The 16,064-nt window shown below is 32.3% G+C and overlaps 1 protein-coding gene and 1 pseudogene across 1 annotated transcript; one reads left to right on the top strand and one right to left on the bottom strand.

Annotated features, from left to right (window-relative positions):
* Positions 1 to 201: 201 nt before the first annotated feature.
* On the top strand, positions 202 to 2,867 carry LOC115879333. The gene is made up of 3 exons (XM_030896106.1): positions 202 to 354; positions 423 to 585; positions 2,617 to 2,867. Exons 1-3 carry the CDS (start codon positions 272 to 274, stop codon positions 2,800 to 2,802), a joined length of 432 nt encoding a protein of 143 aa, XP_030751966.1. The 5' UTR covers positions 202 to 271; the 3' UTR covers positions 2,803 to 2,867.
* Positions 1,805 to 1,920, bottom strand: LOC115879498 (annotated as a pseudogene).
* Positions 2,868 to 16,064: the final 13,197 nt, after the last annotated feature.

The raw sequence follows: 16,064 nt of genomic DNA, 5'->3' as shown, positions 1-16,064 counted from the left end.
TAAGAAAAAAGTATAATTTGAGCTTTAAAATGCAATATTTTTAAAAAGATTTTATTTATTTTCTTGTAACATTTAAATTTTCTTTTTTTAAGTTTGAAATTATAAACACAGGCATAAGAATTGAACAAATTATTAGTTTATTATTTTTGTAATCCAATTTATATTGTCAACTATTATTATTATTGTCAATATGTTGTCAATTTTATTATATCATGTCAGTTTAAATTTTCGTAGATTTATACAAAAAAATAAAAAATATATAATAAATATCATGGGCAATGCAGAAACAAAACCAAGATCTAATAATAATTTAAAAGACGATACAATACAAACACAAATACCTTCTCATATAACGTAAGAAAGTGTTAAGTTTACTAAAATGGTCATAAACTTCGTCATGTAAAGAATATAAATATTTTTAGGAAACCTACATCAAATTTAGTCCTTGCTTATAATGAAGGCCAATTCCACCCATGTATAATCTTGGACAGGGCAAGAAACATATCAAACGGTTACGAAGTGTTTTTCCTTCATAATCAAACTGAAACTGAAATATTTTCCGGAAATGTAATAGGAAATTTCAAGGCAATACCTTTATTTTCACTAGTCTAGATTTATTAGTTATAAAATAGGCACTTTTGTAAATGAATATACTCAAGTATGCGTACCTATACAGGGTGTCCCATAAATAGTGCAAGTATTTTAAGGGGTGATAGATCTCGATAAAAGTTAATCGTTTTTCAAATTAAGTCCATAATAACGGAGTTGTTTAAAAAAAATTAAAATTTTGAGAACCACTGGATCTTTTCTGGATTTTCTATGTTGTAAATTTAATCTAATAGGTACCTATGTTGCCATATTATCAAGAAATTATGTTTTTTAACGAAAAACTAAAAAAAAAATCAAAAAATTTTGAATTTTCAATTTTTTTTTTCGCGAAAAAAATCTCATAGGCGTGTTTCTGGGGTTGAACTATACTATCAGTTAAAATACTTACACTTATTTCTGGGCCACCCTGTGCTTTTAATAATAATGTAGATATTAAGAAATAGATAAAAAAATAGGGGGATTTTTTTTTAATATTCCCATTCTTTCTATACATATATAGTCTTTCTTTTAGTTCCTTCCTTCCGTTTAGTTTCTTTGTTCAATGATTTACTTATACAAAACAAATAAAAATTGTCGTTTCATGTATCCACCAGGGCATTAAAAATCTAAAATTCTCTCAAGAGTAAAGTGGTTATACAGGGTGTCCCAATATTACGTGGTCATAGAACTACTACGTATTTTATTGGAATCAAAATAAGTTCTTTAGACACAATTTACCTCTATACAAAAATGCTTCGTTTGTCCGTTAGAGGGCATCAAACTTTAAAAAAATTAAAAGCATTTATTCGGATATTTTAAGAACCGTGTTATTCCGACTTGAATGAAATTTTGGGTGTTTATGTTTTGCTAAGTGCTTTAACATTTGACTTTCACAAAAATAAAGAAAAGGTACGGGAAGGGTGGAAACTATTCTTTTTTCGTAAAAGATAAAGGATTATACTGTATCCGTGTGAGGTTCAAGTTAACATCTCCTTTCTGCTGCAATGGCTAAACTGGACGGGACCTACTTGTTTACGCGGAATCCGAACCGCGGTCCTCGGCCATATCATGGTAAATGGCCTACCGACTTAGGAAGTGTCTAAATTAACTCTTACTCACGAGATATCCGATCTCATCAGGCCTTGAACCGGCGTGAATGAGCAGTGTGTATCAATAGATTTTACACTTTTCCCTTTTGGACAACAGCACGATGCGAGGACAACAGCACGAAGTTTCGAACCGGTCACCCGTCCATCCACTAGCATCGCCTTACGTCGCTTAACTTCGGTGTTCTAATGGGAACCGGTGTTTCGACGTAGCTGGGCCGTTGCCCTACTGTATCCGTATTGTAGCACATTTTTTATTGTAGCACAAGATTTAGACAACTTTTTTATTTTTAAGATTTTAATGATTAAACATCAACAAAATAGTCCTTATGTTTGGAGTTTGGACTAAATTTTTTCGAAAATAAAGACATAATTTAAAATTCCGTTACAGTATGGAAATAAATTGAAGTTTTGTGATTACAGTGATGTATAATTTATATGGTTTTGTAACGAATTGCTCGCTATTTTATGGCAAATGCTGAAGCTCTGCAAACCTTAATCAAAGCACCTGTGTTTGGAATTTTGGGTGTGGCTTAACACGACAGGATCGGGCTAAGCCTTAGGCAGATTTCTGAAATATAATATATACTTCCTTCGCCCACACACCCGCTTTACCCGACCCCTGAGTGCAACCCGAAAGTACAGCGGAATAGACTCTTAAAAATGTGTTTTATCTTTTTAAAGTTTAATGCTCTCTAGCGGACAAACGAAGCACATTTATATAGAGGTAAAATGTGTTCAATGAACTTAGTTTGATTCCAAACATACGTACTAATTATATGTCTACGGAATATTGGGACACCCTGTATAATTAGTGGTTTCCATGACAATGTTATAAGATTTAATTTAGATAATATTTTCAGTTCAGTAATGATTATATTTTATGAATGTAATAATGAATGACACCATATTTATATTTCAGGCTCTTCTAGAATGCGAAGTGAGTTTCACTATAGACGGCCAAAGTTATACAGGAAAAGTTTTCGATATGGCCAACAACGACCAAAACGAAACCAGGAACTTTTTCATATGTTGCGACAATCAGTATTTCTGGGTTTCCTTCCCGTTTATCTATTTAACTCCGGAACAAGCGAGACAACTCCGTTAAAAATATGTTATTAAGCGTGCGAAATTTATAGAACTGGATTATGAAAATAAATAATTGATTTATGATGCATTTTTTAATTTCTGTAGAGGCTATAGACTCTAGAGGTTCCCATACTTTTTTTGTCGTAGATCACTTTCAAAGTTTTACTGGTTTACTGGACCTCCTGCTGCTACATTTTTACAATATTCTCAAAATTCGCTCAAAATTGTAAAGATTAGATCTAAAGGTACGTTCATAGTGCACCGGCTTTCCGGTTTCCGGTAGCCGGCTTTTTTCGCGGCAGATCTTATCGCTTTTTGAATCTGCGCCATTGAAGCAGATAGTGGCTATTAACCGCTTGCAGGAAGCAGGGGTGTCATTTAGCATCATGTAGCTATCCCGTGGGTATCTATTATGTCTTTTATTAGCTAATGATTGTGTTCATATTAAATTGATACAAAGAAGTACCACTCGCGTTTATGAAATTAATCGGTGTCCTATTTTGAATTTGGTAAATACCAGTCGTTATATCCACAACTCATAGCTCAGCATCAAAAATTTTACGAATATTTTCGCATGGAGAAAGAAACGTTGAAATATATTTCCAACAAAATTGAAAACAGTTTGAAAAAAATGCTGCATGCAATTTTCAAAATATATAGATGCACACGAGATGGTTATGATTAAATCGATTAATTTTAATAATTTTGTAAGTAAATAACTTGAATTGTGACAAAGCATAATCTTTCTTGGAAGTTTAGAAATGAGTCAAGAAGGATAGATTAAGTTTGGAGAGTTGAATTGGTTTCAAAAGAGGTAGCGATGATAAAACTGTTGAGCGGATGAAGCGGACAAACGACAAAAAGAAACAATTAATTCTGGTAAAAGCGGGTTAAAGCAGTTTAAGCCGGTTGTATTCACAGCTAGTCTGCCACGATAAAGCGAAAAGCAGGAAGCCAGTGCACTATGGACGTACAGTAAGGGTACGTCCATAGTGCATCCGCTTTCCGATGGCCGTTTTTTTTTCGCGGCAGATCTTATCGTTATGTGAATCTGCGCCATTGAAGCAGGTAATGGTCATTAACAACCGCTTGCAGGAAGCGGGATGTCATTTAGCATCATGTATAGTTATCCCGTGGGGATATGTGTCTTTTTATTAGCTAGTGATAATGTCCACATTAAAAGACTAATACAAAAAAGTACTACTCGCGTTCACGGAATTAATCGGTCTGTTTTTGAATTTTGTAAATATCATACATTATCCACAACACATAGCTCACCATCAATAATTTTATATTTCCGTATGGAGAAAGAAAAAACAAAATTGAAAACCAATTAAAAAAATGCTGCAATTTTCGGGGTCTGCGCATATCACTTTTAGGTAGTGATACACAAATGTGCGATCAAGACCAAGACTTAAGAGGAGACAACTGCCGAGCTGGCCTCTGTGGAGCCGTCTCAGATACTGGCTTTTGTTAAAGCCCTGAGACTGTATGATGAGTTATAACTCGTTATAACTTAAGAAATAGATCCCACAATAGCTCTATAAGGTCACGGTGATTAACTCCCCTCCTAAACATTCTACATTCTACAAGACCAAGAGGGCAACGGCCTAGCTACGTCGAAACACCGGTTCCCATTAGAACACCGAAGTTAAGCGACGTAAGGCGATACTGGCGGATGGACGGGTGACCGGTCCGAAACTCTGTATCGTGCTGTTGTCCAAAAACAAAGGCAAAAGTGTAAAATCTATTGACACACACTGCTCATTCACGCCGGTTCGAGGCCGGATGTGATCGGATATCTCGTGAGTAAGAGTCGATTTAGACACTTGCCAAGGTCCCATCCAGATTAGCGCTGGCAGCAAAAAGGAGACGTTAACTGAAATCTTTACTTTACTTTACAAGACCAAGACTTCCTTGCTCTTGATCTTTCAGGGCTTGTACTGGTTTTAGTCTTGTTGCAAATCTTGCACTTTTTAGTGGATTTTCACACTTTAGACACTTTTTACATAGAAACTCTTTAAATAAATAGTATCTTAAGTAATTTATGCAAATAAAACATTTTGAATGGAACAATATTTATTTGATGTATTTTCTTTTAATTTTCAATATATTATATTCGATTGGGCACTGCTTCCTTTGAAATTTTATTCAAAAGACGGGAAAACACTATCTGCAATAAATTAAATAAAACATTTTCAGAAAACAAGTAACTTTTTATATTTATTTTTCCGATTGTTTCAAAAAACATGAGCGCAAAAAAAATGATGGCTACCAATAGTTTTGAAGAAACCTTGTTTATTATTTTATATTTAGGAAATTATAAGGGGATAGAATGTAAAGAAATTTTGTTATTTTTATATTTTTTTGATACCTAAAAAATGGGATATAAATAAAAAACATAAAAAAATGATCGCAAGTCTTGCATGCCGATTTTGGTCTTAGTATTGCAGGTCTTGTTTTTGTGCACGATCAAGATTACGCTGTCTGGATCGTAACAATTGATTTAAAACCGGTTGATATACCCTCCAAGCGACATACAAGCGACATACGCGCGCAGCGTCCAAGTGTACTTCTAGCAAGTACACTGCGCGTGACTCTCTTGTACGCTGCTTGAATCGTATCAACTGTTTTGTCCAAGTTAACCCCTTCTGGTGCAATCGGAAATATGTACTAAAATCTCAAAATATTTTTTTTTTGATCGAATAATCCCCATTATTAAGCCGGTCCCACACGATGTGTCAAACACCTTCCAACGTTGGACAAATGAACATTTGCCACATCGTGTAGGAGACACACTTTTGAATTGCAATACTGTCGAAGCCTATACCAAATGATGCGTCCAACATTGGTTTCAGCGTTGGAAGTATCGTGTAGGACCGGCTTTAGTATTTGTTGCAAATTTTCAGAATTTTCCTTATGGTGGTTTTGTTAAACCAATCAAAATTGGTAGGAGAACCACTCTGTTTTGTAAGTGAGCCTGCATTATTTAAAGGAAGTTATTAATCGTACCTATTAATACATAAAATCATAAAACTGATTTAGACCTATTTCCAACAATTCGATGTATTTTTAACAAAAAAAAATGGTTAGTATGATGAAAGATAACAGAACTTATGAATGAAACTATGAACCTAATAAGCATGCCGGACGATACAATAACAAAACATTAATTTCAGTCAAGTTATTCAAAGAACTAAAACAATAACTTTTGTTTCTTACTAATCTAAAAATAGTACACGATATTTCTTCACTTTAATCAGAAATCGTACAAACATGCTCTTAATAGAACCGATAAAAAGAAATATGTCTGTCTCCATTCATCAGAGTCTCGTGGTCTTTTATCTTTAAGACGCCATACTCATCGAATGTAAAAAGAACAAGAAGTACCGATTTGAAGGTAATTTACTTTTAATTTTATGTCTTTACGAGGAAGACTTAAGAAGTACGAATTTAAGAACTGGCAGTTAAAAATGGAATAATTTTTTTTACAGTACAACAATGACATTTTTAGCTATGTCCAGCAATCTTAGAGCTTGAATTTTCACAAGAGTTAAATTTTTAAAAACGGTACAGTACGCTACTCTCCCTACTGTGATTTTGATACCGTAAACAACTTACCGAAGACAGTAAAATATGTGCGTCTCTCAGGGGAGGATGCAGAGGATGTCCAATGGGCCCTGACCTATATGCTGGAGTTTTTTAGGTTGCACACCCATCGTAGAAAACAGAGAAACGATAAGAACGATACGCATTATTTAATTAATTAAAGTCCAATATTCTTATTTAATAAGTGTATTTGTTAGCATCAAAGGTTCCAACCTAAAAAATAGAATTTATACATAAAATATACATGGTCGTGTTTCAAGCGTTGGAGCACTTGGAGCGTAACCTTGAATAGATTTTCCTTATTGCTAATAAAATAATTATTAATACTATTAATCTATATGTATAAATAATTATTATGAAATGCTGTTCGTTGCTAAGCCAAGCACTTGACCGTTGCTAAGCCAACCGCTGATGGATAGCTAATTTCTTTTTTAAAATATATTTAATACTCAGATTAAGAATATTAGATATTAGGGAACAAAAGATTGGAAAAGTTATCTGCAAAATTCGCAAATTCTCGTAGAATTGACATTTACGAAGTTTATACTGAAACATTTCCAGAGCTATAATTCATGAAAGTTTTGAATAACTGCTAGACATAATTTTTATCTGTATTTACAAATAATGTTAGGTGTATCACAAAGACATAGACACAGAAAGAATAGCATCATTAAAGTGGAAATGTGTTACATTACCAGGACTTGGAGCTGTAAGAAATAAAGGAATAACAGGATAACAAGACTTTAACAAGACAGCATGACTATGAAAGTCTTATCAACATAAACCAGGATACAGAAAGGGGGGGGGGGGCACAGAACAGGGAGAGATAGTCAAAAAAGAAGGGAGGCACATATCTATCAGTGAATTTCATAATATATTTCTCATAATCTAAATATCTATTTTTTACATTTCTTATAGATTATCATCCTTATGGGCTGCGTGTTTTCAACCTTATTTTATGGTGCCGATGCATAGATCTTTAAAATAACCGAAATCAACGAACTAGTAGCTTTTGAAAGATGGTGTTATCGTCGCATGTTAAAAATCTCTTGGATCGACAGAGTTACAAATATCGAGATGCTACGCACTATGAACAAAGAAGAAGAAATATATAAAACCCTCAAGAAAAAAATTAGAATATTTTGCACATATTACTTATTATCATCATCATTTTGAGTTTATTCAATCATTTCCAATTATGGTGTAGCCTCACTCACATATTTAGATAGTCCCTTTTGTAGTTGGACCCATTGTACTATGTTGTTTATGCGTGTCCAAGTTATCCCTGCTAATTTCCTAATATCATGGTCCCATCTCAGGTTCTCAGTTCTCGGTCTTCTTCAGGTTCTCGGTGTTATCTCAGGTTTTCGGTCTTCTTCTAGGTCTCTTAATTCCTTGTAGGTACCATGCTGTATTTTTTTTGATCCATCTGTTATCCGTCCTTCTTGCTAGGTGTCCTGCCCATTGCCACTTGACAGATTTGTCTCTGTGGATGACATCTATTACCTGCATGGGCCTTTTGTCGTATCCACTCTATTCTTTTACGGTCTCTCTTGGTTATTCCCAGCATATTTCGTTCCATTGAGCGCTGCACGACCAGCAGTTTTCTTATGATGTCCGTTTTTCCAGTATAAGTGTCCAGGTTTTGCATGCATAGGTCATAACTGGTAGTACACATTGGTCGAATGTTTGCTTCTTTAGATAAAATGGTATTCTTGATTTGAATATGATTGAGTTTCTTCCATATGTACTCAATGCATGCTAACTTAATGCTTCTGTTGACTTCTGGTAGTAGAGATCCCAGCTGTGTATTAGTTGTCCCAAATACAGGGTGAGTTTCCTACGATGTTCTCTATGGGTATCTTGGAAACTACTGGAGATAGAGAGTCGGTTAAATGGGGAAAGAATTGCAGTTTTGTTCGCATGCGCCTTTCAGATTTATGAAAAAGTTCATGGCTTACTAGATATTTTGAAAAAAACAAATTTCGGCTATTTTAAAAATTGTCCCTAATTCCATTATAAGCTATTTTAGACAAAAAGTTTTCAGATAAAAGTAAATTAAAATAAACAAAATTTGTAAATATGAATTTCTCAAATGAAGAAAAGCGTGTAGATACTCGCGCATCAATAGAGTTGCCCCCCGCATAATGAAAGAAATGTTAAAATTATTGATATCATAATAATACAAACTCAGGGATAGGAAGAGGTTTGGATGTGGCAGCTTCACATTTATATAATATGTTTCTTCTAAAAATTACTGAGTTATAGCCAATTCTTATCATTTTAAACAATTTCACTTAGTTAGCCATGGAAACAAGTTCAATCGACGTTACTCTCAGAAATGTGAAGCTGTCACCTTCAAACTTTGTAAATTAAAATAAACTAAAAAATTGTAAATATGAATTTCTCAAATGAAGAAAAGCGTGTAGATACTCGCGCATCAATAGAGTGTTTCAAAATGACTTTCACCATGCCCCCGCATAATGAAAGAGAAAGTTAAAATTCTATTGATATCACTAATAATATAAACTCAGGGATAGGAAGAGGTGGACTAATTGCATGGGCCTCCTCGATCACCTGACCCTATCCATTTAGATTTTTTTTTTATGCAGTGTGGTTAAAAATAATGTTTACAAAAAGAACTTATGAATTACGAGAGGCACTCGAAGTGGCGGTACGAAGTTTGAATTAAATCAACCGGTCCTTTTTGTGAGAATAGGTAATTCAGTTTTAAAAAGATGTAACTCAAAACAATGGAATTTTTGAGCATTTTCTAAAATAACTTAAGTGTGTGCGATATTATTTTTTTTAAGTTTTAGTTTGTGTAATGCTTAAATTCTAAAAGAACCGTTTAGTAATATATTCTGACTTTTTTATAAGTTATAAATCACAAAAAGAATAAAAAATGTCATGCAATCTAAGTGAGAGTAGTCAAAGAGAAATAAGAATTAGCTATAACTAAATTTAGCTTTTTTCTAACAAGTCTTGAAAATCGTTCTCTAAAAAAACATAACATTCACCGGTCAACGTATCCTCGAAAATGTACAGTCAAGAAAAGTTGAACCAAATAATCTTACGCTTTTTCTTCATTTGAGAAAATTCATATTTACAATTTTTGTTTATTTTAATTCTACAAAGTTTGGATGTGGCAACTTCACATTTATAAGGAAACAAGACGATTGTTTCCATGGCTAACTAAGTGAAATTATTTAAAAATGATAAGAATTATAACTCGATAATTTTTCGAAGAAAACATATTATAGCTTATATCGCTGAAAAGCTTAAAAAATGGCAATTTTTATAAAGTCATGGCCAACTATGGTTTCCATTTAAAAAAAAACATATGTTTGTGTCAAATGTCAAAAATGACAGGCTTTAGAAAAAGACGGAGAACACAATCTCATTAAGGATGTGATTATCTACAACTTTTATCTGAAAACTTTTTGTCTAAAATAGCTTATAATGGAATTAGAGACAATTTTTAAATAGCCGAAATTTGTTTTAAGTAAGCCATGAACTTTTTCAAAAATCTGAAAGGCGCATATTTATGACCCCACAAAACTGCAATTCTTTCCCCATTTAACCGACTCTCTATCTCCAGTAGTTTCCGAGATACCCATAGAGAACATCGTAGGAAACTCACCCTGTATATACTGTACATATGTATAGTTCTACTATTTCCAATGTTGTGTTATTTATTAGAATGTCTTTTCTTTCCACTAGTCCGTTATACATTACTTTAGTATTTGCTAAAGTCATTTTATCCCACCATTATTAAGACCCACTTTATTGCTGGCTGTATTTACTTCGTTAATTTGTGTTTGTAGTTCTTCAGGACTATTGGCTATTAGGACTATGTCATCGGAGAATCTTAGATAATTAAGATATTCTCCATCTATTTTTAATCCTTTGTTAGTCCAGTCTAGTTGACGGAAGATTTCCTCAAGTGTTTCTGTAAACAGATTTGGGAACTCTGGAGTTGTTTTACATATCATTACTTTTGTTTTGTCCTCTTTGTATATATTGGCGAGACTTTTTATGTAATATTACTTATAAGAGATCCTAAATTACCAATTACAAAATATTATAGAAATAAAAATCCTAGGAGAACGTAGCGTAGTCGAGAATTGCCATCGAAGTAATGACCATATTTATTTGTAAATGCCTCGGTAAATGCATTTTTTTGTCATGTCTAATATATAAAATCCTTAAGTGACTCACTGATTAATCACGATCCTGTTCAAACCACTCAACGTAAAAAGCTCAGTTTTGGCATACGGGTTGATACTAGGGTGTAGAGTTTCGATAATAACGGATTTTTCGAAATTCCAATTCAAAGGGGGTGAAACCACCCCTCAAATATTACAATATTTTTCTAGGATAGGCAAAAAAAAAAAGATTTTTAATTTCACTCAAAATGAGTTACTTGGGTCATAAATGACCTAAATACAAAATATTTTCATGGTGTCTGTCTGTCTGTCCGTCTGACACACGATAACTCAAAAACCGCTGAACAGATTTTAACCAAATTTGGCACAAAAATACTGTGGCACCCGAGAATCTGGCCATTACTTTTTGGTGGCGGTGGGAGGTTGGTGAGGGGGTATGGGAGGGGGTTAAAAATTTTAAAAAATCGTAACTCCAAAGTTACAGTAGCTAGCGAAACGCGGTTTTCAAATTAAGATTAGGAATAATACTTGCAACAAAATTTGTAATTGAAACCTCAAAATCAGTCAAAGTCGCAGTTTTCGAGATATTAACATATTTTAGTATGGACGGCTATACGTGCCTCCCGGCGCCAATTTTTTATTTAAAAACGGTCAAGTTTCCGAAAAAACGCTTAAACACGTATATTTTATTTTGTTTTTTACATATTTTAAAATGTTACAAAAAAAAATATATACAAGGTGTTTCAAAAATCTGGTCATTGATTAATCACGATCCTGCTTAAAGCGCTTGACTTAAAAAGCTGATTTTTGAAAAACGGATTGACTTTAGGGTGTAGAGGATCGATACGAAGGGATTTTTCAAAACTCTAATTCTAAGGGTGTGAAACCAGCCCCCCCCCCCCATATTAGAATATTTTTTATTTAAAAACCGGTGAGTTTTTCGGAAAAACTCTTAAACACGTATATTTCATTTTGTTGTTTTACATTTTAGATTTATTAAAAATTTATACAGGATGTTTCATAAAATATGACTATTGAGTAATCACGCTTTCTTCTTAAACTACTTGACGTTTAAAGCTGATTTTTGGCAAACGGATTGACTGTGGGATGTAGAGGTTCGATAAGGAGGGGTTTCTCGATTGTTTTTTCTCATGCTGACATAAATGTGAGAAAATTTTATCCAGTTTGTATGTTAACGGAAAGTCTTGCTTTGCTTTATCATCACAATTACAAATGATTAATTCGACGCGAACGAAGTCGCGGGTATACGCTAGTTTAATTATAAAGCTCAAATTAGAGGACTATCCTTTTTGATCGACAATATTTTGAATGGATTTTTTCCACTAAAAATTAATCATTACTGATATATTCGAGAATACATTATTATTATTCATAGATTTAGTAGAATTTTACTAATTTATTTAACTAAAAAGATCTATATTATATAGTTTATTATTATATTAAATAAAATTATATATGTCCCAAATTTTTCTCTGTTGATAGCCTTATAAAATCTTTCTTCTGATGTACTAGCTCATAGCCGGTATATGTCAAGACCTTTGACTATTATATCGGGATTTAGGATGTGAGACATAATTAATGAGATAATAGTATTAATGAAATATATATTTAACATTTTTTCCAAAAAAATATGCGATATATAAATCCAAGAGATGATCTGGAATAATTAATTATAAGATGTTCTTTGAACAAAAGTTATGATGACTTTGAAAGTGTAATATTAGGGACAGCTATTATCGAAGGCATGACCCTTTATATTATTTTTGAATTAGACAGACCTACATATATATTTTTTTAATTACATTATTTTTATGCTGATTCGGTGACAACTTAATTTTTCTTTTACAGACAGTTTTTTCCTCCACATTAATAATTATGTATTTTATTTAAAATTCAAATAGTATGATGAAAGTGAAAACAAGAAGAATAGACTGATTAAGACTAATTTGACGTATAGATTCTTATCTGCTAAAGTCCAGCGGCCTGTATTTGAAACATGACAAATATAATATACAGGGTGGGTCTTAAATAAGTGCAAATATTGTTAGAGATAGTAGAGCTTGATAAAATAAATATATTTTCTCTTTACCGTTTTTCAGATAAATGGTCCAAAATAACCGAGTTATTTTACTTTGAATTTTCCAAAAATAAAATAAATTTTTGCTTAAATTTTAAGAACTACTGGATCTTTTCTTAAACCCCTCATAAAACTCATAACCGTATTTCTGGGGTTGAAATATACTACCCCTAAAAATATTTGTACATAAGGCTCACTCTGTATAATCATCTTGACGTAAAATTTTCTTCTAACATATCCATTTCTATCGACTGTTAAAACCATGCTACAAGAATCTGGAATCTGGATCACACTCTCACACTGTATATGTATACAGGGTGCTACAAATCCGAGGTACGAGCATTGGTATCTCGGAAACCGTAATAGATACGAAAATGGTTAAATTGGGACAAAGTTGTGCTTTGGGATGTTCACCAAGATGCCATCAAAAAAGTTTTAAAAATTTCAAGGACTGCTGAGTTTTTTGGAAAAATTGATTTTTGGAAAATAAATTTTATTTTTTCCTGTCGTTACTTTTTAGAAAATCAAAAAACTAATTACACATTCTCATAGCCACTTTATTAGGGCTATCTGATAGTACTTTTAGATTTTCAAATTAGCTGATAATTTTTGAGATACAGAGGCCAACTTAATTTTTTAAATACGGACCTGTATTTTTTATTTCAGGTTTTGAAAGAACTCGGTCTCCTGAGTATAATGATATGGCACACTTGATACTTTTTTTGGGTAGGTGCCTTAACAACACAAAACTATTTAATTATTATTTAAAATAATTTAAAGCTTGACTCTGGTTTTTTAAATTATTTAATATCATTATATTCATCGCAACAATATTGATTAGCGCTAATTAACATTGAATAAGGAAAATCGGGCCAATTCAAAGATTCAAATAAATAATATCCGGGTCAGCAATTTAAGGATATTACATATTTTTAACTTTTTTTATTGTGAATTTGGAATCTCAATAAACGATCAATATTGTAACGAAGAATAGATTAAATATTTAAAAAAACAGAGCCGGACTTGAAATTAGTTTAAATAAATGATGTTCCAATGTCCGATACAAAAAAAAATATTAAGTGTGGCATATTATTGTACTCAGGAGACCAAGTTCTTTTGAAATCTAAAATAAAAAATGCAGGTCCGTATTATTATTAAGTTGGCCACTGTATCTCTCAGATTATCAGCTAATTTGAAAATCTAAAAATACTATCAGATAGCCCTAATAAAGTAGCAATGAGAATGTGCAATTAGTTTTTTGATTTCCTAAAAACTAACGCCAGGAAAAAATAAAAATGATTTTCCAAAAAATCCGTTTTTCCAAAAAACTCAGCAATCCCTGAAATTTAAAAAAAAATTTTGATGGCATCTTGGTGAACATTATTAAAGGGCAACTGTACCCCAATTTAACCATGTTCATATCTATTACGGTTACCGAGATACCAATGCTCGTATCTCGAATTTGTAGCAACCTGTATAGAATCAAGGCTATCGATCATTCAATGTTTTTCAGTCACACACGATTGTTGTTTAACTTTGAACTTATAATTAGTTTTTAATCGTCAGTCACACTTATGTATATCGTGACTGAGATCCGACATAAAATAATATCTATAAAGTCACCTATATAATTTACAGTTAACAAAGTAAATATATAGGGATATATAAATTGTAAGTGTCACGTTAGCAAAGCGTTTCCTAGCATTTTTACACGTGTGATTTCAGGAATATAATTCCTGTATTTTTTGAATGCCCGCGTAATTCTGTTGCAGTTTTTAAACAGTGTTGCCATTTTAATAACAGTTACCAATTATTTGTTGTTTCATTATTTTTATCAAATTAACCTACTATTAATTTTAAGCTTAAATCTCTCAAATAATTTTTTAGATACAAGCAAGTTTCATACAATTCTTCTTTACGTACCTCAAGTACCGTATGATCGAAAAAAAACAGCGTCCAGTTGGTTGGAAAATGACGATCGATGACATTTCCCATATAAATTTTCATATAAAATGACAGCGATCTTCATTTCATAGCCATCGCTGACGCCGTTGTTTTTTCGATCATATGGTACAAAGTCATGCAGGGGCACTAGCACTAGAAGTCACTAGAAGTAGCACTAGAAGATGGTGAGGAACATTAGAAAAAAACATAATTTGTTTTATATACAGGGTGGCTCATTAGCAGTGGGTCTTAAAGATAAATAAAGTGTTTTTAACAACGTTTTGTCAGCATATAATACTATCGATACAAATACGGATATTTTGTGCTTGTTGGGTAGATGGAATCTATAAAAAGTCGTGTTAAGCAGTATGCCATAAACATCCATATGATAAGTGCTGCTTTATTAAAAATGGATTCCGATTTATACACTACACGACACGGCGGGTATGTTTTATGTTTTTTTAATAAATTATAAATATTTCTTATGTTGTTATAAAGTCGAATATAGTATCTTATGTATATTTAAAATAATTCTACGTTTTCACAGTTATTTATGTTTTTTATAAGTTTATCAAAATCTTATGTTTTTGTGTGTTCCATTATAATGGACGCTATGCGTACTGGTACATGTAGCAAAACAAAATAAAAAATAGGTACAAGAAAGTTTCTGATAAATAATATTTTATAGACTTTCTCTGCATCGGTTATTAGAAATAATTGAGGACGAGAGTACTGACAAGCCACCGTCAGAAATATATATATATATATATATATATATATATTGCCACCAGAGGAGAAGTCGGCTGATACAGAAGGGGATAGCGATGATTCTGACGAAGAAACTGCTAATCCAAATCATCTGTCCAGAGGAATATTACAACAGCCCTATAAAGTTCGGTTTAATACATAATTTGTTTTATATACAGGGTGGCTCATTAGCAGTGGGTCTTAAATATAAATAAAGTGTTTTTAAAAGTTTGTACAACTGAGCCATAATAAGCTCTCATGGCCGATGGCCGCAATGTAAGGGGAACCACCTAGGACCCACTCTCTTTCTCTTATAAATAAATAAATAAATTATTGTAACTTTTTATTGTACTATTTTGCTTTATTGTACAAAAAGCCGAAATAGCTTCATCGACAAAGCATTTAAAAAACAAACAAAAGCACAAAAAATATACAAATAATAAAAGATCTAACAAAGCATCATACAATTCAAAAAAAAAAATACGTGAATAAAATTACAAATAGAACATACATGGACATTGCAGAACAAAAGAATCAATAAAAAATTTACAATTGGAGAATTGTAAATGGTTATAATCATTTGGTTATCAATGGTTATAATCATAACACACTCTTTATTATAAAATATTAAATACTAGATTTTTAACCAGTGTATGAGATGATTAAAATTTTCAAATTCAATATTGTTCAAGATATATAATTATCAACAAAAAG

This window comes from Sitophilus oryzae, unplaced genomic scaffold (assembly GCF_002938485.1).
Source record: "Sitophilus oryzae breed Bouriz unplaced genomic scaffold, Soryzae_2.0 scaffold_1576_pilon_pilon, whole genome shotgun sequence".
Taxonomy (NCBI): domain Eukaryota; kingdom Metazoa; phylum Arthropoda; class Insecta; order Coleoptera; family Curculionidae; genus Sitophilus; species Sitophilus oryzae.
Note: the sequence above shows the minus strand (reverse complement) of the source record. Positions and strands in the feature narration are given on the sequence as shown.